Source organism: Nerophis lumbriciformis, linkage group LG05 (assembly GCF_033978685.3).
Source record: "Nerophis lumbriciformis linkage group LG05, RoL_Nlum_v2.1, whole genome shotgun sequence".
Taxonomy (NCBI): Eukaryota; Metazoa; Chordata; class Actinopteri; order Syngnathiformes; family Syngnathidae; genus Nerophis; species Nerophis lumbriciformis.
In genome coordinates, this window is record NC_084552.2 from 54,891,923 (window position 1) to 54,916,278 (window position 24,356).

The 24,356-nt window shown below is 44.4% G+C and overlaps 2 protein-coding genes across 2 annotated transcripts; both read left to right on the forward strand.

Annotated features, from left to right (window-relative positions):
• Positions 1 to 1,767: 1,767 nt before the first annotated feature.
• On the forward strand, positions 1,768 to 9,495 carry LOC133606126 (CCR4-NOT transcription complex subunit 2-like). Its single transcript, XM_061959717.1, has 15 exons — positions 1,768 to 1,819; positions 6,564 to 6,696; positions 6,772 to 6,844; positions 6,917 to 7,061; positions 7,125 to 7,331; positions 7,403 to 7,482; positions 7,541 to 7,666; positions 7,731 to 7,861; positions 7,928 to 8,051; positions 8,119 to 8,275; positions 8,348 to 8,409; positions 8,493 to 8,542; positions 8,603 to 8,703; positions 8,772 to 8,916; positions 8,985 to 9,495. Exons 2-15 carry the CDS (start codon positions 6,577 to 6,579, stop codon positions 9,069 to 9,071), a joined length of 1,608 nt encoding a protein of 535 aa, XP_061815701.1. The 5' UTR covers positions 1,768 to 1,819; positions 6,564 to 6,576; the 3' UTR covers positions 9,072 to 9,495.
• Positions 9,496 to 9,639: 144 nt separating this feature from the next.
• Positions 9,640 to 20,990, forward strand: LOC133606127 (calcium-activated potassium channel subunit beta-4-like). Its single transcript, XM_061959718.2, has 4 exons — positions 9,640 to 10,197; positions 10,635 to 10,805; positions 19,542 to 19,669; positions 19,738 to 20,990. The coding sequence occupies exons 1-4, from the start codon at positions 9,793 to 9,795 to the stop codon at positions 20,030 to 20,032; spliced, it is 999 nt and encodes a 332-aa protein (XP_061815702.1). The 5' UTR covers positions 9,640 to 9,792; the 3' UTR covers positions 20,033 to 20,990.
• The last annotated feature ends 3,366 nt before the right edge of the window (positions 20,991 to 24,356 follow it).

The window sequence follows — 24,356 nt, forward strand, 5'->3', positions numbered from 1 at the left end:
GCAGCAGCAAGGTTACATTAAAAACAGTAAACAAATACATAAAACATCACATTTACAACATTAAAACTTGCTCACATGACACATGTACATACAGACAAGGTAGACTGCAGTCCTTTCACAGAAGCTTTAAACTCATTCAACGTAACTAGGGTTTGAAGTTTAATGTTCGATTGTAGGTTATTCCAAGCCTTCGGTGCTGAAAACCTAAATGCTTTCTTGCCCAGTTCAGTTCTTACTTTGGGGACGACAAATTGCAGAACATTCATTGAACGAAGATTGTGACTTCCTTGTTTCTTTGTTAAAAGACAAGACAGATAAGATGGAGTGATACCCAGAATGGTTTTGTAGATGAAAACATACCAATGATTGAGGCGTCGAGCACATAAAGATGTCCAGTTAACCATTGAGTATAACACACAATGGTGAGTAAGGGGAGCGCAGTTGGTGATGAATCTCACAGAAGTACAGGACAGTACCGTATTTTCCGCACTATTAGCCGCACCTAAAAACCACAAATTTACTCAAAAGCTGACAGTGCGGCTTATAACCCGGTGCGCTTTATATATGGATTAATATTAAGATTCATTTTCATAAAGTTTCGGTCTCGCAACTACGGTAAACAGCCGCCATCTTTTTTCCCCGTAGAAGAGGAAGTGCTTCTTCTTCTACGCAAGCAACCGCCAAGGTAAGCACCCGCCCCCATAGAAGAGGAAGCGCTTCTTCTTCTACTGTAAGCAACCACCCGCCCCCGTAGAAGAAGAAGAAGCGCGCGGATATAACGTTTCATTTCCTTTGTGTGTTTACATTTGTAAAGACCACAAAATGGCTCCTACTAAGCGACAGGTTTCCGGTTCATGAAAAGACGCAATCTCTCCATCCGCACACGGACTACTATTTCACAGCAACTGCCTAAAGACTTTCAAGAAAAGCTGGCTACTTTCCGTGCATATTGTAAAAACAAGATAGCTGAAAAAAAGATCTGGCCAGAGAACATTATCAACATGGACGAGGTTCCACTGACTTTTGATATTCCTGTGAACCGCACTGTGGATACAACGGGAGCACGTACGGTGAATATTCGCACCTCAGGGAATGAGAAGTCATCCTTCACTGTGGTTCTAGCTTGCCATGCTAATGGCCAGAAACTTCCACCCATGGTGATATTCAAAAGGAAGACCTTGCCAAAAGAGACCTTTCCAGTCGGCGTCATCATAAAAGCTAACTCGAAGGGATGGATGAAGAAAAGATGAGTGAGTGGTTAAGGGAAGTTTACGCGAAGAGGCCGGGTGGCTTTTTTCACGCAGCTCCGTCCATGTTGATATACGACTCCATGCGCGCCCACATCACGCTGGTTTTTAATATATTATTCAAGTTTGACTGACCTATCTGACTGTTTTTTTGACATTCCCTTTAGCGCAGTTAGACGCGGCTTATAACACGGGGCGGCTTATAGGTGGACAAAGTTTTGAAATATGCCGTTCATTGAAGGCGCGGCTTATAACCCGGGGCGGCTTATGGTGCGGAAAATACGGTAATATAAAAGTAGAATGGAATAGAGTAAAATACAATAAAATAGTATAATAATGTAGAATAGAGGTACAGTAGAATATAATAGAATAAAAGTAGAATATAATAATGTATAATAGAATAAAATAGAATAAACATTGAATATAAAATATTAATAGAATAATGTAGACTAGATGTACAGTACAGTAGAATAGAATACAGTAGATGTGTCGGATCGACTTCCCAGCATGCTCTCTGGCTGCAAAGCGATGTCGGCCATCTTGGAGTGTAGCGGGGAAGAAAGATTGATGCGGTAAGGTCTTTTAAAAAAAATGATTTTTAATGGGTTTTTTTTCAATTTTTGTCAATTGCACTTTTTAGCGAATAAAAACCGGTCGCGTGTCCGTGCCCAAGCCGGGGGACTGCGACCCAAAGCGGACACAATGGAGACGTTTCTCCCGCCAGTAGCCTCCTTTGCTTTTTGTTGTTGTTGTTGTTCGAGCAGCTAGCCGACATATTGGGCCCAAAACGGAACCAAAACGCTTTATTCTGCGGCACGGATCCAACGACCTCTTGGAATGGCTCGGTCGACCTCAAAAGTGTCTTTTGTAGCACCGGCGGGTGCACAGTCAAGTCTTTCTGGGGCTGCATTAGCATCATGCTAGCTCGCTCTATATGTTGATTGAAAGAGCTGCTGGCAGCAATGACACTGGCGGCTTCACTAGCTTCGTCGCTGCAAACACAACTTCTACTTCAGCAACAATGTGCATCAGCGCCGGTAGTTTTTTATCACAGAGCACATTAATAACCACAGCCGAGCATCAGTGCTCGCGTTAGCTTCCGTGGCTAACTCGCGGTTTGCGACAGTGCCGCACTTCAGTGTCAGTCATTATCGGCATTAAGTCTAATAATCGGAACATGAACATATATGTATGAATGAAACAAATATGTGTGGTTACACGTGTGATTGGCTCACCTAAAAGCTCTGCTGGATATGTACAATCGGCTTGGTAGCGCAAACATGTTGACACCTGCTTGCGTTGCTTCTACTGAGGAAATCTTCCTGTGCGGAGCCGAGCAGACATAGCAACCATGGCCACGCCCACTTCCTCACCTGACCAAGAAGTAGTCAGGTGAGCGCGGGTTCATCACTATGACGTCACGGCGGGGCGGTATAGCGCGGTTGGTACAGTGCCAGCAACTTGAGGGTTGCAGGTTCGATCCCCGCTTCCGCCATCCTAGTCACTGCCGTTGTGTCCTTGGGCAAGACACTTTACCCACCTGCTCCCAGTGGCACCCACACTGCTTTAATTGTACCGTATTTTCCGCACTATAAGGCGCACCGGATTATAAGGCGCACATTCAATGAATGGCATATTTTAAAACTTTGTTCATATTAGGGGTGTAACGGTACGTGTATTTGTATCGAACCGTTGCGGTTCGGTCCGGAGGTGTACCGAACAAGTTTCCACACGGACATATTAAGTAGCGTAGCGCACGTTGTGTAAACCAGTGTTTTTCAACCACGGTGCCGCGGCACACTAGTGTGCCGTGAGATACAGTCTGGTGTGCCGTGGGAGATTATGTAAGTTCACCTATTTGGTGTAAAAAATATTTTTTGCAAACAAGTAATTATAGTCTGCAAATGATAATAAATGATAAATGGGTTGTACTTATATAGCGCTTTTCTACCTTCAAGGTACTCAAAGCGCTTTGACACTACTTCCACATTTACCCATTCACACACACATTCACACACTGATGGAGGGAGCTGCCATGCAAGGCGCTACCAGCACCCATCAGGAGCAAGGGTGAAGTGTCTTGCTCAGGACACAACGGACATGACGAGGTTGGTACTAGGTGGGGATTGAACCAGGGACCCTCGGGTCGCACACGGCCACTCTTCCACTGCGCCACGCCGTCCAAATGATGTGTTGTTGTTGAGTGTCGGTGCTGTCTAGAGCTCGGCAGAGTAACAATATTATACTCTTCAATATCCGTCGGTAGCTAATTGCTTTGTAGATGTCAGAACATGGTTTGTTGTGATCCCAATATGCAGATGACAGCGGGAGGCAGGGTGCAGGTTAAAAAGGTGTCTAATGCTACAACCAAAACTAAGCAAAAGGTGAGTGCCTCTAAGAAAAGGCATTGAAGCTTAGGGAACAAAACTAAACCTGAACTGGCTACAAAGTAAACAAAAACATGAATGCTGGACGACAGCAAAGACTTACAGCGTGTTGAGCAAAGATGGCGTCCACAAAGTACATCCGAACATGACATGGCAATCAACAATGTCCCCACAAAGAAGGATAGCAACAACTGAAATATTCTTGATTGCTAAACCAAAGCAGATGCGGTGAATAGCGCTCAAGGAAGATATGAAACTGCGAAGGGAAAATACCAACAAAACAGGAAAAGTCACCAAAATAGGAGCGCAAGACAAGAAGTAAAACACTACACACAGGAAAACAGCAAAAAACTCAAAAAGAGTCAGGGTGTGATGTGACAGGTGGTGACAGTACTTTGAGACAAGAGATATAGTGATGCAGGCTTGGTTATGCTTTAAAATCATACCCAACAATTGCGACAACGACTTTTTACTGTCAACTGAGTTTAGTTTTTTAATGATTTCTGCTGGTGGTGTGCCTCCGCATTTTTTCAACGCAAAAAAAATGTGCCTTGGCTCCAAAAAGGTTGAAAAACACTGGTGTAAACAATGCACACCGAGTCACAACACATGGCACGCTAGCAACGACCGGGCTCGGACAACATGTAAAAGCCAGAGCTGGAAGACCCTCCTGCCTCGTTAAGATCTCCCGTTTGGGAACACTTCGGCGGACGGAGGTTTGCCGACATTGTTCAGCAGCGGTATGGCATGCTTCTGCCAACACGTCAAACATGCTAACCCACTTGAAGCGTCACCACCCCCAAGTGAACATCGCTTCAACAAAGTGGACCCCGACTTAAACAAGTTGAAAAACTTATTCAGGTGTTACCATTTAGTGGTCAATTGTACGGAATATGTACTGTACTGTGAAATCTACTAAAAAAAGCTTCAATCAATCAAAAGATAAAGACGAGCAAACAGCTCCCACCTCTTACTGCCAAGTTAGCCAGGCTGGAGGGGGGGGAAGAAAAGTTAATCTGAGGCTGAGTTAACTTGAAACTGTTTAATCCATCCATCCATCCATCCATTTTCTACCGCTTATTCCCTTCGGGGTGGTGGGGGGCGCTGGAGCCTATCTCAGCTACAATCGGGCGGAAGGCGGGGTACACCCTAGACAAGTCGCCACCTCATCGCAGGGCCAACACAGATAGACAGACAACATTCACACTCACATTCACACACTAGGGCCAATTTAGTGTTGCCAATCAACCTATCCCCAGGTGCATGTTTTTGGAGGTGGGAGAAAGCCGGAGTACCCGGAGGGAACCCACGCAGTCACGGGGAGAACATGCAAACTCCACACAGACAGATCCCGAGCCCGGGATTGAACCCCAGACTACTCAGGACCTTCGTATTGTGAGGCAGATGCACTAACCCTTCTTCCACCGTGCTGCCGAAACTGTTTAATGTTGCACTTTTTATATGTAGAAGAAAAGTTTTGTCATTTTATTTAATCTGAGCAACAACTCGAGGCAGTTTACTGTACTGTGCAATCTACTAATAAAAGTCTCAATCAATCAATCAAACAAAGCACTTTATATGTAGAAAAGTTTTGTTAAGAAACCATCCTGAGCCTTATCTTATTTAGTTTTTATTTTATATATGTTGACCACATTAACACTGGCAATGGACCCTGTGTGTATATGTATGTTATGCCATTGTTTACAAATTTGGTAAATAAATAACCAAAACATTTTTATTTTGTTGTTTTCTTACTGTACCGAAAATGAACCAAACCGTGGCCTCTAAACCGAGGTACGTACCGAACCGAAATTTTTGCGTACCGTTACACCCCTAGTTCATATATAAGGCGCACCGCATTATAAGGCGCATAGAATAGACACTACAGTAGAGGCTGGGGTTACGTTATGCATCCATTAGATGGAGCTGCGCTAAAGGGAATGTCAACAAAACAGTCAGATAGGTCAGTCAAACTTTATTAATAGATTACAAACCAGCGTTCTGACAACTCTGTTCACTCCCAAAATGAATAAACAGCTGTTTTATTATTTTCCCCGAGGTGAAGTCAGTGACGTGGTGTTTTGTTTATCTTTTAACAACAGCAAGGTATAACATGTAGTGCAACATTTATATCACATAGTGGAGGGGAACTTTTCCCTGATTCAATAAACACGTAGAAAACAGTGATACCGTTACGGTAAATCAAACGTTAGTGCAATCACAATATAGTAACACTCGAAATAGTGCAGAGCAATAACAATATATCAATAACTCAACGTTGCTCAAATGTTAATGTCACACAACACAACACACAAAATAAACATGTAAAGCTCACTTTATGAAGTTATTCCTCACCCACGAATCCCTCGAATTTTTCTTCTTCAGTGTCCGAATTAAACAGTTGGGCGACGGCATCCAACATGCCCGCCGGCTCCGTCTCGTCGAAGTCGTCATTAATCGAGTCAGTGTCGCTGCTGCTCTATTCCCGTGTTCTACTGCGTGACTGATCGTCTTAAGTTTAAACTCTGCGTCGTAAGCGTGTCTCTTAATAGCAGCCATTTTGGGGTCTTTACATAAACAAACAAATGGAAATGAAACGGCACGCCTCGCGCAGTCATATATCCCAGCATGCACCGCGCGCTTCTTCTTCTTCTACGGGGGGCGGCTGCTTACCGTAGTTGCGATTGATTGATTGATTGAAACTTTTACCTGTTGGAGGCGCAATATTGGTCCATATATAAAGGCACACCGGATTATAAGGCGCACTGTCAGCTTTTGACAAAATTGGAGGTTTTTAGGTGCGCCTTATAGTGCGGAAAATACGGTAACTTAGATATTGGGTTTCACTTTGTAAAAGCGCTTTGAGTCACTAGAGAAAAGCACTATATAAATATAATTCACTTCACTTCTTGTCATTTGTTTGTGACAGGTGACACACGGGTATGTTTGGTGCTAACCGGAAGAAGTTCATGGAGGGGGGAGTAGAGAGCGACTACACGGACGAGTCCAGCCTCTACTACAGCCAACAGTCCATGTTCCCCCCCCACCGGACCGAGAAAGACGTAAACCTTTTTTTTTTTTTTTAGAAACTTGGTCACTTGCTAGAGTGAACACTTCAGGATGTCTTTGCATTTCAGATGTTGGCGTCTTCCTCGGCATCGTCACCGGGTCAGCTGTCACAGCTGGGGGCGAGTTTGTACGGTCCTCAAAGTAAGACGCCAAAGGCGCGAGTGGACCACAATACATCGCCGTCTTTACCTCACTTCCTGTCCGTCTCTGCAGGTGCGCTGGGCTTCCCCATGCGCAGCATCAACAGCAGCGCAGCGCCGCCATTAAGTCGAACCGGCCTCAATCAGTCGGCCAGCCAACTGTCCGGTCACTCCAGCACGGCCAACAGCAGCATGCATACGCCCCCCTCGCCCAGCAGGTACGCCCGCTAAAGCCCCCTCAGCCACCTGAGCTTGCCCGCTCATTTACGTCTCGCCCGCAGGGGGATTCTCCCCATGAACAGCCGCAGCGTCCTCAACCACAATCAGCAGGTAGGCGGACCCACGGGCCAGCCAATCGGGATGGGAGGGGAGCGTGGAGGCGGAGCTGGTGGGAGGAGCGCAAACATGGGGAGTCCCAGCAGGTCGTCGCCCAGCATCATCGGGATGCCCAAGCAGCAACAGTCGCGACAAGCCTTCACCATCAACAGGTAGCACTTCACACCTTTCATCTTCACTGCACCTGGACGACCAGAAGACAGAACGTATGTGTGTGTGTCAGCATGTCAGGTTTTGGCGTGAGCAGGAATCCTGGCTACAACATGAACAACTCTCTGGCCAGCAACATCTTCAACGGCACAGGTAAGAACGCCTCACCTGAGTCCCGTCCCGCCCTCTCACACGTGCCCCGCGTGTGCAGACGGCAGCGAGAACGTCACCGGGTTGGACCTGTCCGACTTCCCAGCCCTAGCGGACCGCAGTCGAAGAGACGGAGGCTCCAATCCTACGCCGCTGCTCAACCCGCTGGCCGGGCGGGCGCCGTACGGTGAGCGAGTTCTGTTAGCTTGCGCGGTGGCGACACCTCTTGACTCTGTGCTCCGCCCCTGCAGTTGGCATGGTAACAAAGCCGTCTAATGAGCAGTCGCAGGACTTCTCGATACACAACGAAGACTTCCCAGCGCTCCCTGGGCCGAACTACCAAACGAAAGACCCGAGCGTCACCAGCGAAGACAGCAAAGTGGTGCGTTGTGCTCGCTCGGTCAGTTCGTCACTTTCTGTCACTTGACTCTTTTTTTCCACCAATCAGAGTCTCAGCTCATCAGGTAAGCCAACCTCCAACTCAGACGGTCCTAAGTTTCCAGGGGATAAAAGTTCTGTGACGCCAAGTAACAACAACCAGCAGAAGAAAGGCATCCAGGTGCTTCCTGACGGTGAGACGTGCGAGCAACCAGGCCACGCCCCAACATCCTCTAATTTCAGTGTGTGTGTGTATTGTAGGCCGCGTGACCAACATCCCGGTCGGCATGGTAACGGACCAGTTTGGAATGATTGGCCTGCTGACGTTCATCCGGGCGGCGGAGACGGACCCAGGAATGGTGCACCTGGCGCTGGGTTCTGACCTCACGACACTGGGCCTCAACCTCAACTCCCCTGAGTACGACCTCACGTCTCCATAGCAACACCGCTAGTCGAAAAGTTGCTCACCGCCTCTCTTCTCTCCTGCCAGGAATCTATATCCCAAGTTCGCATCTCCCTGGGCGTCAGCGCCATGTCGACCGCAGGACATCGGTGAGTTTGGTGGGCCGAAAGCGGCCGAACGAGCCGGTGCCGCACTCGTCTCTAACTTGTCGTTTGTCTCCGCCTCATCGCAGACTTCCATGTGCCGTCAGAGTATTTGACCAACATCCACATTCGGGACAAGGTAGGCGCTCCAGTGCACGTGCGTGTGTAAGCGTTCCACATGCATGTTTGTGCTCTGCAGCTGGCCGCCATCAAGCTGTCCCGATACGGCGAGGATCTTCTCTTTTACCTCTACTACATGAACGGCGGAGACCTGCTGCAGCTGCTGGCGGCCGTGGAGCTGTGAGAGTCCCGCCCGCTCCCAGCATGGCGTCACCGGTGGGGCGCTGACTCGATATGTTTGTCTACAGCTTCAATCGGGACTGGCGGTACCACAAAGAGGAGCGCGTGTGGATCACCAGGGCGCCCGGGATGGAGCCCACGTTGAAGACCAATGCTTACGAGAGAGGGACGTACTACTTCTTTGACTGCCTCAACTGGAGGAAGGTCGCCAAGGTGACCAGGTGCACACGCACACACAAACACACAGCGCTTGGAACGCTAACATTCCTTCTTGCTCTCAGGAGTTTCATCTGGAATACGACAAACTAGAAGAGCGGCCTCACGTTCCCTCCACTTTTAACTACAACCCCGCCCAGCAGGCCTTCTGATTGGCTGTGGCACAGCTGCCTGCCTGCCATTGGTGAATCGGACAGACTCCTCCCCCTTCTTCATTTCCATTTCTTTGACCTCATTGTTTCCATCGTCAGGTCATTTCGCTATTGAAAGAGGACAAAAGATGTTGTCAGCTGACAGGGAGCCTCACTCTGTCATGTTTACTTCTACCTGGCAACAACGGACGCTGACACTCAAGCTTCCTCCAAAATGTCCCGACATTCCTTTAGCTGGCTTTAGGGGGCGCCAATACTCGTTTCCAAGGAAACCACCACAGACAGTCTCCAGGGACCCAGGTTGGCTACCATGACAACAGCTGGCAGCAGCCACGCCAAGGACACGCCCACAGAGCCATGTGACCTGGACTCAATATGGCAGCTAGTGTTTTCATAGCAACAAATAAATATTCTGTTAATGAAAGTAATGAGTCAACTCTCCTTCATCATCATCATCATCATCATCATCACTCAGCGCCCTGATTGGCCACCTGTGTCGTGACTGTTGTCTGGGCCTGGGTGCAGAAGAGACCCACCCGTGACATCACTCACTCTCATTTTGACTGCGACCGAACGTTCTTCAAAAATAATGACGTCATCACCCTGAAAACAATCTGGTCAGTGTTGGGTTGAGCCACATGATTTGCTTTGCTGGGTCGCCGCCATCTGTCGCCGCCGTCTGGCTCAGGATCTTGCAGCAGTCAGGTGACGTTATCAATCAATGCATGCCCCGCCCACTCAGAGGATTAGCTCACGAGGAACAAAATGGAAATTAAAGCTCCAATATGTAACAAGCCTACCTCATCTTGCGTGTGCATGCGTGCGGGAGGGCGGGGAGGGAAGGGGAAGAGAGGACACATTTGGACTCAAGAGAGAGCAGCCGTGCTTTTTCTTGCCGCGCCTCTACCTCCTCCTCCTCTTTTTCTCCTCCATGCTGGGGAGGAGAGTGTGTGTGGCGGCCATGGCAAAGGCGCGTGTGTCGTTGGAGTTCTCTGAGGCGGAGGACCGCAGCATCCGGCTGGGATTGTTCCTGATGGCGTGCGGGGTGTTGAGTCTCTTCATTCTGGGTTTCTGTTGGATCAGCCCGGCGCTGCACAGCCTCAACAGCAAGAGCGCCAATTGCACTGTGAGCTCTTTTTCCTTATTTTCATGCAACATGAGTGATTCTTCTTTTCCTTGTTTCTTATTTTTTTCTTCTTCTTCTTTATCTTTCTGCAACTTAACCAAGATGTACAGTATTGATTTTCTTGTAGCTGCAGTAGTGGTTCTCAAACTTTTTTCCACTAAGTACCACTTCAGAAAACACTTGGCTCTCCAAGTACCACCATAATGACCACGATTAAAATACAGTAGCGTAGTAAGCTTAAGTATTCATTAAATGTCATTTGGACAGTAACACTGGGTTTGAATTATAGGAAAATAAAACGCTGTACTTTAATTAAGTGATTCTTTGGTGTACCACCCGATGGAGCCCGTGTACTATTGGTACACTTACTACAGTTTGAGAATCACTGAGCTACAATATAAATTCTGCTCATTTGCACTTCCTGCTTCCTCCTGTAGGTGGTGTCAGTGTTGCGTCCGGAGGAGACATTCGCGTGCGTGTTCACCTGTGGCGCGGCCTGCAAGGGCACGTCGTTGTATCCTTGCCTGCAGGTCTTCGTCAACAACTCCGAGTCTTCTTCTTTAGCTCTGTTGCACTTTGACGAGCAGCAGCTGGTTCTCAACCCCAAGGTACCGCCCACTTTTCATCAGCCTTTGGGAAGTGTGTCCGCTAGTGTGACATTTAAGGCCCAGGGAGGTAAGGGGTTAGAAGTGTTCGGCAGCCATGACGCTGCTGTGTCGCTACTGCAACAGAGTAAATAATATAGACGAAGACGGCGCGTCATCCATGCTGCTCGGTCGCCATGGTGACGGGCTGATGTGCAAGCAAGCGTCTTTAAATGACCAATGACATGTGCCTTAACACACAGCACACACACACACACGATGCTCATGTTTTCATCACAGATAAAGATGACAGCAAGTAGACGGGGCCACTGAGTAATTGCTCCTAATCACTAAAGTCATTTCCTTCTTAATACCTAAATTACGCACACACACTGAGCTCAAGAGCATTAGAAACTCGATGAAGCAATTTCTGGAGAATGTTCCAATGCTGAAGCGGAACTGAAATGCTACAATAAATATAAATATTGAAATAAGTAGCAGAGGTGGGACCAAGTCATTGTTTTGCAAGTCATAAGTAAGTCTCAAGTCTTTGCCCTCAAGTCCAGAGTCAGGTCCCGAGTCAAGACAGGCAAGTCCCGAGTCAAGACAGGCAAGTCCCGAGTCAAGTCCAAAGTCAAGACTGGAAAGTCTCAAGTCAAGTCCCAAGTCCTGCATTTCGAGTTTTAACCACAGACTAATATATTTACACGCTGTGATTATTTATTCAAACAAGTGCATTTGAAATTGCAGGGGGAAAAAAATAGTTCTGACATAGCACTTCATAATAGCACTATTAACCAGTCGTTTTAAACATTTAACTCATTCCTTTACAGAATAAACACATTTGAAAAAACAAGTGCAACTGTACTTATTTGCACAAAAGTGTTAACATTGTATTTCCATGGCATATTGCATTGTAACTAGTTCCACAGCAGTTCCTATCCTGTTCTTACCTTATCTCATTGATCTCATCTCATACTGTATGTGTGTTGATGTGTGCGTACACGTGAAAAACATAACAAATACATGAACATAACAATGAACACAGTTGTACTTTTTAGATGTCAGGGCCCTATGGGTTTGTCTTTTTGTAGGTGGCAAAAATGTGCGGTGCTGCTGACCGCCGTCTAACATTACGTTACTGTGTGATACATTGACTAATGTAACGTTATGTATAGGTACCTCATGCAACCCTGCTTAAAAAAAATCACTTGACAAAAAGTATGAATAAGGTAGTGAACTGCAGTGGACGCAACAGATTGCCGTGTTTGCAATGACGTTATAACCATAGACATCTTATAAGTAGACGCAGCATTGGCTGCTGTGACGCGAGAAATTCGGCCGCCTTTGTCTGGTCACTTATAGCATATAAGAATATTCTATTACTGTTAAGCAAACTGGAGAAGTCAAAGAACATGACTCTCACCACACATCCTGGGGTCTCCAGGTGGGTGAGGGCCCGATGCAGCAGGCCTGCCTTAACAGTAAGCAAACTGCAAGGGGTCCATTGCTGACACTGTCTGCGCGCGTAGGTGGCTGAGGTTTATCCACTCCATGGTTTTCATGAGGTGGGAGGTCAGAGCAACAGGCCTGAAGTGGTTCGGCTCCTTGGGATGAGGTGTTTTAGGGATTGGAGCCGCATAGGAGGTCTTCCAGAGTGTAGGGACTTTTTCCAGGCTGAGGCTCAGGTTAAAAATGTAATGGACCACAACCGTTAACTGGTTCGCACAGTCCCTGAGTAGCCCGGAACTGATGCCATCTGGGTTTGTAGCCATCCTGACCCTGTTCCTTCCCTACTCTCTCCTCACTTGATCCAGACTGTTGGGTGGGTGATGGCTGGGTGCGGTAAACTGGGCTGGTGGGTTGTGGGGGGCTGACTAAGAAGGGTTTGTTAGGAAGGTGTGGACCATGCGAAGGCGTAAACAAAACAACTGGGCAAGTGTGGAGTGGTGTGGATCCGAAGGGGTTTCAGTGGAGCCAGAGTCAAACCTGTTGAAAAAAACCTTCAGGTTGTTGGCCCACTCTTGGTTGCCAGAAGCCTGGTAACTAGAGATGTCCGATAATGGCTTTTTTGCCGATATTCGATATTGTCCAACTCTTAATTACCGATACCGATATCAACCGATACCGATATATACAGTCGTGGAATTAACACATTATTATGCCTAATTTTGTTGTGATGCCCAGCTGGATGCATTAAACAATGTAACAAGGTTTTCCAAAATAAATCAACTCAAGTTATGGAAAAAAATGCCAACATGGCACTGCCATGTTTATTATTGAAGTCACAAAGTGCATTATTTTTTTTAACATGCTTCAAAACAGCAGCTTGCAACTCTCCCTGAGAGAGCATGAGGACGTTGAGTTGGGCGGGGTTTGGTGGGGATGGGGGACGGGGGGGATAGGGTGTAGCGGGGATGTATATTGTAGCGTCCCGGAAGAGTTAGTGCTGCAAGGGGTTCTGGGTATTTGTTCTGTTGTGTTTATGTTGTGTTACGGTGCGGATGTTCTCCCGAAATGTGTTTGTCATTCTTGTTTGGTGTGGGTTCACAGTGTGGCGCATATTTGTAACAGTGTTAAAGTTGTTCATACGGCCACCCTCAGTGTGACCTGTATGGCTGTTGACAAAGTATGATTTGCATTCACTTGTGTGTGTGTGTGTGAAAAGCCGTAGATATTATGTGACTGGGCACTGCCTGTGCCTTTAAGGTTTATTGGCGCTCTGTACTTCCCCCTACGTCCGTGTACACAGCGGCATTATGAAAGTCATAAATGTTGCTTTTTGAAACCGATACCGATAATTTCCGATATTACATTTTAAATCATTTATCGGCAGTCTGATATTATCAGACATCCCTACTGATAACCACTTCCACCTCCTCCATGACCTGAAATCTGTCTCATGCTGGTCCACACTTCACAGATGTTATTTTGCTCCAGCCGTTGTTCCAGTTTTTGTTTTTTTCCTTCTTAAACCTCCTGATCTTATTGATTCCGCTGGATCCTTCTCAGCTCCTCCTTGTTTCCTGAGGGGAAAGCCCTCGTCTTCTCGTTTAGTAGGGTTCAGCTCAGTGGTGACCGAGGGTTTATTGTTAGGAAAACATCGGACCATCTTGGAGGGCACAGTGTTTTCCACACAGAAGTTCATGTATCCTGTGATGCACTCAGTCGAAGTGTTGATGTCCTCTCCATGTGGGCTGCAGAGTACATCCCAGTCTGTGGTGTGAAAACAGTCTCTCAACTGCTCACATGCCTCATCCGTCCACTTCATCACACTTATCCTTTGTGGTGGCTGTTTTTTCACCACCATACGAATGTAAATGTGAATGTTGAAATGGTTTTAATATTGAAAAAAACAAAGCTGTACTTTAACGTAGTATGAATCTAGAAATGCACAATGTATGTTGGTATAGGTGTGGATATCGAACAATTAGGTTTATTAGATTAAAAAAGACAGAACGCTAACGCGAGCATGCTAACAGTTAGCATGCGAGCAAGATAACGACAAGTAACAAAATATGACTCATATCTCACATCCCGTCTATACCTGTAAAATAAGCTGAAAATGTATGTGAACATGCTAATAGTTGGTTTGCTAACATGATGGCATCAAGTAACACAATATATGACTCGTAATTGTATTCATGGCAAAATAAACTACAATGTTAATAAGCATGCTAGCAAATGTTTGACTCTTAGGTGTATACCTAATAGTGAAATAATAATACATATAGGGCTGCAACAACTAATCGATTAAATCGATTATAAAAATAGTTGGCGATTAATTTAGTCATCGATTCGTTGGATCTATGCTATGCGCATTTTTTTTTTTTATAAACCTTTATTTATAAACTGCAACATGTACAAACAGCTGAGAAACAATAATCAAAATAAGTATGGTGCCAGTATGCTGTTTTTTTTCTCCAATAAAATACTGGAAAGGATAGAAATGTAGTTTGTCTCTTTTATCCGATTATTAATCGAAGTAATAATCGACAGATTAATCGATTATCAAATTAATCGTTAGTTGCAGCCCTAAATACATGTATTTTGCAAGGTGCTTTTCAGGGCACTCAAGGTCATACTTGCCAACCTTGAGACCTCCGAATTCGGGAGATGTGAGCGGGGTTGGGGGGGTGGGGGGTAGGTGTATATATTTTCAAGTATTTCTTATATATATACACCGTATTTTTCGGATTATAAGTCGCAGTTTTTTTCAGTTTGGCCGGGGGTGCGACATATACTCCGGAGCGACTTATGTGTGAAATTATTAACACATTACCGTAAAATATCAAATAATATTATTTATCTAATTCGCGTAAGAGACGAAGCAAATGTCCGCAATCCTCACACACGTCAACCAATAAGAATTTGGCGGGTGCGGTTCATTGCAGAAGTGCATTGTGCGTCATGGCAGAAGTGCATTGTGGGTCATGGGATGCTAACTGCTGCTACTACCGTAGCTACTAAAATGGACTATTTCAACATCGGCGTTAACTTATAAAAAACTGAGAAGGGCTGAACTAAAATGGCACCGAAAAGGAAATCATATACTGCGGATTACAAGCTGGACGTAGTGAAATATGCAGCAGAAAACGGCGATCGAGCAGCAGAAAGAAAGGAAACGGCGCATACCAAAGGCGACACCGGGGAGGAAGATTTCATGGGATTTAGCGATTAGGAGTGACAGATTGTTTGGTAAACGTATAGCATGTTCTATATGTTATAGTTATTTGAATGACTCTTACCATAATATGTTACGTTAACATACCAGGCACGTTCTCAGTTGGTTGTTTATGCCTCATATAACGTACGCTTATTCAGCCTGTTGTTCACTATTCTTTATTTATTTTAAATTGCCTTTCAAATGTCTATTCTTGGTGTTGGGTTTTATCAAATAAATATCCCCCAAAAATTCGACTTATACCCCAGTGCGACTTATATACAGGTAAAAGCCAGTAAATTAGAATATTTTGAAAAACTTGATTTATTTCAGTAATTGCATTCAAAAGGTGTAACTTGTACATTATATTTATTCATTGCACACAGACTGATGCATTCAAATGTTTATTTCATTTAATTTTGATGATTTGAAATGGCAACAAATGAAAATCCAAAATTCCGTGTGTCACAAAATTGGAATATTACTTAAGGCTAATACAAAAAAGGGATTTTTTGAAATGTTGGCCAACTGAAAAGTATGAAAATGAAAAATATGAGCAAGTACAATACTCAATACTTGGTTGGAGCTCCTTTTGCCTCAATTACTGCGTTAATGCGGCGTGGCATGGAGTCGATGAGTTTCTGGCACTGCTCAGGTGTTATGAGAGCCCAGGTTGCTCTGATAGTGGCCTTCAACTCTTCTGCGTTTTTGGGTCTGGCATTCTGCATCTTCCTTTTCACAATACCCCACAGATTTTCTATGGGGCTAAGGTCAGGGGAGTTGGCGGGCCAATTTAGAACAGAAATACCATGGTCCGTAAACCAGGCACGGGTAGATTTTGCGCTGTGTGCAGGCGCCAAGTCCTGTTGGAACTTGAAATCTCCATCTCTATAGAGCAGGTCAGCAGCAGGAAGCATGAAGTGCTCTAAAACTTGCTGGTAGACGGCTGCGTTGACCCTGGATCTCAGGAAACAGAGTGGACCGACACCAGCAGATGACATGGCACCCCAAACCATCACCCAACCATGCAAATTTTGCATTTCCTTTGGAAATCGAGGTCCCAGAGTCTGGAGGAAGACAGGAGAGGCACAGGATCCACGTTGCCTGAAGTCTAGTGTAAGGTTTCCACCATCAGTGATGGTTTGGGGTGCCATGTCATCTGCTGGTGTCGGTCCACTCTGTTTCCTGAGATCCAGGGTCAACGCAGCAGTCTACCAGCAAGTTTTAGAGCACTTCATGCTTCCTGCTGCTGACCTGCTCTATGGAGATGGAGATTTCAAGTTCCAACAGGACTTGGCGCCTGCACACAGCGCAAAATCTACCCGTACCTGGTTTACGGACCATGGTATTTCTGTTCTAAATTGGCCCGCCAACTCCCCTGACCTTAGCCCCATAGAAAATTTGTGGGGTATTGTGAAAAAAAAGATGCAGAATGCCAGACCCAAAAACGCAGAAAAGTTGAAGGCCACTATCAGAGCAACCTGGGCTCTCATAACACCTGAGCAGTGCCAGAAACTCATCGACTCCATGCCACGCCGCATTAACGCAGTAATTGAGGCAAAAGGAGCTCCAACCAAGTATTGAGTATTGTACATGCTCATATTTTTCATTTTCATACTTTTCAGTTGGCCAACATTTCTAAAAATCCCTTTTTTGTATTAGCCTTAAGTAATATTCTAATTTTGTGACACACGGAATTTTGGATTTTCATTTGTTGCCACTTCAAATCATCAAAATTAAATGAAATAAACATTTGAATGCATCAGTCTGTGTGCAATGAATAAATATAATGTACAAGTTACACCTTTTGAATGCAATTACTGAAATAAATCAAGTTTTTCAAAATATTCTAATTTACTGGCTTTTACCTGTATGTTTTTTTCCTTCTTTATTGTGCATTTTCGGCCGGTGCGACGTATACTCCGGAGCGACTTATAGTCCGAGAAATACGGTATATATATATATATAAATAATCCGTTCATGAATGAGTATATCCGTTCGGCCACCGTGTTCAATGGAGAAGTCTGATCTACAAAATGTGAAGGCAGCATACCCCTTCCCCTTCGAGCTGTCCTGGATGAACTGAAATAATTTTTTCCAATAATTTTGGAATTTTGGAACTTGCCAGCGTACTTCTTCTTCGTCTCTTCTTCGTTCTTCTGCTTCGTCTCTGTTATGTTTTTGGACATTGCTACTTGCTGTAGTTTTGAGGCAATGCATGATGGGAATCCGGATGTTGTGTGTCAGTGTATCAACATGCCGGCTGGAATAAACACACGCTGAGAAATAGCTCTGTGGCTGCCTATTTTATGGGATATAGAGATAAACCTATGGATAACGGAGACATATATAATAGTCTCCTTTTTAGGTGAAAGACGTTAAAGGCCTACTGAAACCCACTTCTACCAACCACACAGTCTGATAGTTTATATATCAATGATGAAATCTTAACATTGCAACACATGCCAATACGGCCGGGTTAACTTATAAAGTGCAATTTAAAATTTCCTGCGAAACTTCCGGTTGAAAACGTCTAGGTATGATGACGTATGCGCGTGACGTCGATGGTTGAAACGGAAGTATTGGGACGCCATTGTATCCAATACAAAAAGCTCAGTTTTCATCGCAAAATTCCACAGTATTCTGGACATCTGTGTTGGTGAATCTTTTGCAATTTGTTTAATGAACAATGGAGACTGCAAAGAAGAAAGCTGTAGATGCGATCGGTGTATTAGCGTCTGGCTACAGCAACACAACCAGGAGGACTTTGACTTGGATAGCAGACGCGCTATCCGACGCTAGCCGCCGACCGCATCGATGATCGGGTGAAGTCCTTCGTCGCTCCGTCGATCGCTGGAACGCAGGTGAGCTTCGATGTTGATGAGCAGATGAGGGTTGGCGTAGGTGGAGAGCTAATGTTTTTATCATAGCTCTGTCGAGGTCCGTAGCTAAGTTAGATTCAATGGCGTCGTTAGCAACAGCATTGTTAAGCTTCGCCAGGCTGGAAAGCATTAACCGTGTAGTTACAGGTCCATGGTTTAATAGTATTGTTGATTTTCTGTCTATCCTTCCAGTCAGGGGTTTATTTCTGTTGTTTCTATCTGCAGTTAAGCCCGATGCTATCACGTTAGCTCCGTAGCTAAAGTGCTTCACCGATGTATTGTCGTGGAGATAAAAGTCACTGTGAATGTCCATTTCGCGTTCTCGACTCTCATTTTCAAGAGGATATAGTATTCGAGGTGGTTTAAAATACAAATCCGTGATCCACAATAGAAAAAGAAGAGAGTGTGGAATCCAATGAGCCCTTGTACCTAAGTTACGGTCAGAGCGAAAAAAGATGCGTCCTGCATTGCACTCTAATCCTTCACTCTCACGTTCCTCATCCACAAATCTTTCATCCTGGCTCAAATTAATGGGGTAATCGTCGCTTTCTCGGTACCAATCGCTCTCGCTGCTGGTGTAAACAATGGGGAAATGTGAGGAGACTTTCAACTTGTGACGTCACGCTACTTCCGGTACAGGCAAGGCTTTTTTTTTATCATCGACCAAAAGTTGCGAACTTTATCGTCGTTGTTCTATACTAAATCCTTTCAGCAAAAATATGGCAATATCGCGAAATGATCAAGTATGACACATAGAATGGATCTGCTATCCCCGTTTAAATTTTAAAAAATCATTTCAGTAGGCCTTTAAAGGCAGTGCCTTTAAGGCACGCCCCCAATATTGTTGTCGGGGTGGAAATCAGGAGCAATTCGGGAGAATGGTTGCCCCGGGAGATTTTCGGGAGGGGCACTGAAATTCGGGAATCTCCCGGGAAAATCAGGAGGGTTGGCAAGTATGCTCAAGGTCGCTGTACAACAAATAAAAGCGTTTTACAATCAGTTAAAAATGTAAGCAAAAATAATGCCGAAATTAGCATGCTAATGTTAGCACACTAGCAAATTAGCATTAGAAAGTAAAGTACATGACCTTAGGTGTACACCTACAAAAATGAAGAATAAAATATTATATTTATAGTGTGAGTGCTTTGGGGCATTAAACATATAACATATATGCTACCTAAACGTAGAAGAAAGTGTTACTTGTGGTTTGTCCAGTGTTCGTACGTCCCGCCGTGTGAGCGTGACAACCAGAAGAACCGCGAGAGCGTCCTCCGGTGGGAGGAGTACTTCAACCGGCAGCTGGCGGGTCAGAGCTTCACCTGCTTTTTCAACCAGCACAGGAGGTGAGTACCTACGTTCCACTCGGGGCGCGTAACGGCCTCAGGAAGCTCCTTACCGCTTGTCTCCGCAGGCCCGACGACGTGCTGTGGCGGCGCTCGCAGGACGCCGTCGTGCTGCTGCACTGCTTCCTGTGGCCCACGGCGTCGCTGTTCCTGGGCGCGCTCATCGTGCTGCTGACGGTGTGCGCGCGCACCCTCGCCGCGCGCGCCGAGGCGCTCCAGAAGAGGAAGTGCTCCTACCGCTCGTGCAGGGAAGCGGCGACGGCCCGCTGCTTTGGCCAGACTGTGGACACGAACTTTGACCCCGAGCTGCTGTTGTCATCCAGTCCGCTGTTCTCCGTGCGGCGCCGCGAGCGAGAACATTGAGGGGATGATTGTCCACCTGCCGGACCTCAAAGACGGAGTGTCACATGATCTTTTTCCCTCACTTCCTGTTCTTAAGGGTTGTCCATTTTGGACGCCGCATGTAGCGCTTCACAGTTTGAATGTTTCAACTCAGGTCCTGTTTGTCTGTCTGTGGCTCCGCCCTCTTTCTGCACCACGTGACCCTGGTAGCCGCTTGCAGTGCCTAATACACCTTTGAATAAAAGTGTTTATCAGTCGTCTGTGCAGGGGTGAGGGGGCGGGGCTTAGATTGGATGTTTTTCAAGTGCACATGTACACACACACACACACAAAGGTAATCATTGGACGTCAATAATGAGGTACATTTTTACTAAAATAGTGCAAAGTTTACATTTGCAGCGAGGCTTATGGAAGCCTCCGGAGAGTATTTACATCGCTTCACTTTGTCCACATTTTGTTTTGTTACATCCTTAGACAAAAAAATCAACAATTTCCTTTTTGTCCTCAAAATTCCACACACAATACCACGTAATGACAACGTGAAAATGTTCACATGTGAATTAAGCAGAGGTGGGTAGTAACGCGCTACATTTACTCCGTTACATCTACTTGAGTAACTTTTGGGATAAATTGTACTTCTAAGAGTAGTTTTAATGCAACTTACTTTTACTTTTACTTAAGTATATTTATAGAGAAGAAACGCTACTTTTACTCCGCTACTTTTATCTACATTCAGCTCGCTACTCGCTACTAATTTTTATCGATCTGTTAATGCACGCTTTGTTTGTTTTGGTCTGTCAGACAGACCTTCAAAGTGCCTGCCTTACTGGTGACGTTTCACTCCGTTCCACCAATAAAATGCAGTCACTAGTGACGTTTGACTCCGTTCCACCAATCAAATGCAGTCACTGGTGACGTTGGACCAATCAAACAGAGCCAGGCGGTCACATGACCTGACTTAAACAAGTTGAAAAACTTATTGGGGTGTTACCATTTAGTGGTCAATTGTACGGAATATATACTGTACTGTGCAATCTACTAATACAAGTTTCAATCAATCAATCAAAAGTGTGAAGGAAAAAAGACACTTTTTTATTTCAACCGTACATCCCGTCAAAAGCCTAAAGACTGACTGCACAGTTCCTGTCTTCACAATAAAAGTGCCGCTCCATCGCGCCTGCACTTACAAAATAAGAGTCTCCGAAAGCCAGCGCAAACAAGCTAGCAAGCTACGGAATTTTCCGCCAATGTATTTCTTGTAAAGTGTGTGAAAACGAATATGGAAGCTGGACAAATAAAATGCCAAAAACCAACCACTTTCATGTGGTATTAGACAGAAAGGAGGAACTTTTCTTCTCCTCCATTTGAAAACGTGGACGTTATCAGCACTACTGTCTGATTACAATCAATGCAAGTCATCAGAATCAGGTAATACACCAACTAATATTCTTGTCTTCATGAAAGAAAGAAATCCGTATGTTAAACATGCATGTATATTCATTAAAACACCTTTAACATGTAAACAAAAACGGCAAAATAAATAAATATAAATGATATACTGTATATATCAATTTATGTGTATATAAATATATATATATATATATATATATATACATATAAATATAAATATATATATATATACATATGGTATATATATAAACATATATATATATATATATATATATACACACACACACATATATATATATATATATATATATATATATATATATATATATATATATATATATATATATATATATATATACATATATATATATATATATATATATATACATATATATATATATATATATATATATATATATGATATGTGTGTGCATGTTACTCATCAGTTACTCAGTACTTGAGTAGTTTTTTCACAACATACTTTTACTCAAGTAAATATTTGGGTGACTACTCATTACTTTTACTTGAGTAATAAATCTCTAAAGTAACAGTACTCTTACTTGAGTACAATTTCTGGCTACTCTACCCACCTCTGGAATTAAGTTTTCACGGCATTTGCCATGAAGGTCAAACGTGAGCTCAGGTCAGTGGTTCTTAACCTGGGTTCAATCGAACCCTAGGGGTTCGGCGGAGGTCAAGACTCACCCGACTCATCGTGTAAATAAAAACTTCTCCCTATCGGCGTATTAAGGATACGACAATAGCAGAAGTCACACTGATTTTCAGGTGTGTAATTTGTTGTGAGTTTATGCACTGTGTTGGTTTTGTTCTTTGAACTAGGTGATGTTCATGCACGTTCATTTTGTGCACCAGTATAAAAACATGGTAACACTTTAGTATGGGGAACATATTCACCATTAATTAGTTCCTTATTAATTTAGTAACATATTGGCTCTTAACCAGTCATTATTAAGTACTTATTAATGCCTTATTGGGCATGGCCTCATTATAACCCTAACCATCCATCCATCCATTTTCTACCGCTTATTCCCTTTGGGGTCGCGGGGGGCGCTGGAACCTATCTCAGCTACAATCGGGCGGAAGGCGGTGTACACCCTGGACAAGTCGCCACCTCATCGCAGGGCCAACACAGATAGACAGACAACATTCACACTCACATTCACACACTAGGGCCAATTTAGTGTTGCCAATCAACTTATCCCCAGGTCCATGTCTTTGGAGGTGGGAGGAAGCCGGAGTACCCGGAGGGAACCCACGCAGTCACGGGGAGAACATGCAAACTCCACACAGAAAGATCCCGAGCCCGGGATTGAACCCAAGACTACTAAGGACCTTCGTATTGTGAGGCAGATGCACTAACCCCTCTTTACCACCGTGCTGCCCAACCCAAATAACTCTAAATTAAGTCTTTGTTACTTAGAATATCTTCCCCTAGTGTCCAAAAAACTCTAAATAAAGTCTTTGTTACTTAGAATAGGTTCCCCATACTAAAGTGTTACCAAAAACATATAACTTTGTCTTGAATTTGAAAAAAAAACAACATTTTATTTTTCACTAAAGAAGGGTTCGGTGAATGCGCATATGAAACTGGTGGGGTTCGGTACCTCCAACAAGGTTAAGAACCACTGGCTCAGGTGCATCAACTGATCATCCTTGGGATGTTCCTACAGCTTAATTGGAGTCCACCTGTGGTAAATTCAGTTGGTTGAACATGATTTGGAATGGCACACACCTGTCTGTAAGGTCCCACACTTGACTTCAACCAAGAATGAAGTCGAAGGAATTGTCTGTAGACCTCCGAGTCAGGATTGTCTCAAGGCACAAATCTGGGGAAGGATACAGAAAAATATCTGCCTCTTTCAAGGTCCCAAAGAACACAGTGGCCTCAATCATCCTTAAATGGAAAAAGTTTGGAACCACCAGGACTCTTCCGAGAGCTGGCCAGCCGTCTAAACTGAGCAATCGGGGGAGAAGGGCCATAGTCAGAAAGGTGACCAAGAACCCAATGGTCACTATCAAAGCTCCAGCACTCTTACGTGGAGAGAGGAGAACTTCCAGAGGACAACCATCTTAGACTTAGACAAACTTTAATTATCCAAAAGGGAAATTGTTCCACAAAGTAGCCTGTATGCAGTGCCGGCCCAAGCCTCCATGGGGCCCTAAGCAAAATTTGATTTTGGGGCCCTCTATTTCTGCCAATAATATATAAATAATATATAAACTCATTGCGGCTCTGGCAGTGTTGTTTACATTATCCTATTGTCAGCCTGGCATGTCTATACAAATGACATGTCATTTATAAAGATATGGGGGTGGCCCAGTTAAGAACATAAATAATACCAATGAATGAACGAATGATGTCCAGAGTGCCACATATGGTTCCTAATCTTAAAATGTAGAAAACATTCAGCTACAAGAGTGGCCTGGGGTTGAACAGTCCAAGTGATAAAGCTTTGTATTTACAGTAAAAGTGTCATCTTGTCTCATCAGTCTTGTACATATTAGTCTTTAATTACTAGTTTATATTTTTAGTTAATTGTTCATATTTAATGTTTACTTTGTACAAAGAGAGCGCAGTCTACTGAAGTTAAATTCCATGTGTGTTAAACATAACTGGACAATAAAGCTGATTCTGATTCACTTTATTATTTTTGGTAACAAAAACCTGAAACAGCAATGTGCAAAAATGTTGACCTAAAATTGTGTTTTTGTACAATAATATATCTTTGATCATTTAGAAATCATCAGTCATGCAAAAAATAAAAAATAATAATTTTTAGTTAATTGCTTTTGGGGGCCCCCTGGTGGCCGCGGGGCCCTAAGCAAGCGCTTAGTACGCTTATGCCTTGGGCCGGCTCTGCCTGTATGGTAGAGTGAATGGAAGCCATTCCTTTGTCAAAGTTTGCCAGAATGC

What these genes read in the sequence shown, in the direction of transcription:
- LOC133606126 (XM_061959717.1), top strand. Translation starts at nt 6,577, where the DNA reads ATGTTTGGTGCTAACCGGAAGAAGTTCATGGAGGGGGGAGTAGAGAGC. An exon ending in CAAGCCTTCACCATCAACAG is followed by an intron (nt 7,332 to 7,402) that starts GTAGCACTTCAC and finishes TGTGTGTGTCAG; the next exon opens with CATGTCAGGTTTTGGCGTGA. An exon ending in ATGTCGACCGCAGGACATCG is followed by an intron (nt 8,410 to 8,492) that starts GTGAGTTTGGTG and finishes GCCTCATCGCAG; the next exon opens with ACTTCCATGTGCCGTCAGAG.
- LOC133606127 (XM_061959718.2), top strand. Translation starts at nt 9,793, where the DNA reads ATGCATGCCCCGCCCACTCAGAGGATTAGCTCACGAGGAACAAAATGG. An exon ending in AGCTGGTTCTCAACCCCAAG is followed by an intron (nt 10,806 to 19,541) that starts GTACCGCCCACT and finishes TGGTTTGTCCAG; the next exon opens with TGTTCGTACGTCCCGCCGTG. An exon ending in TTTTTCAACCAGCACAGGAG is followed by an intron (nt 19,670 to 19,737) that starts GTGAGTACCTAC and finishes TTGTCTCCGCAG; the next exon opens with GCCCGACGACGTGCTGTGGC.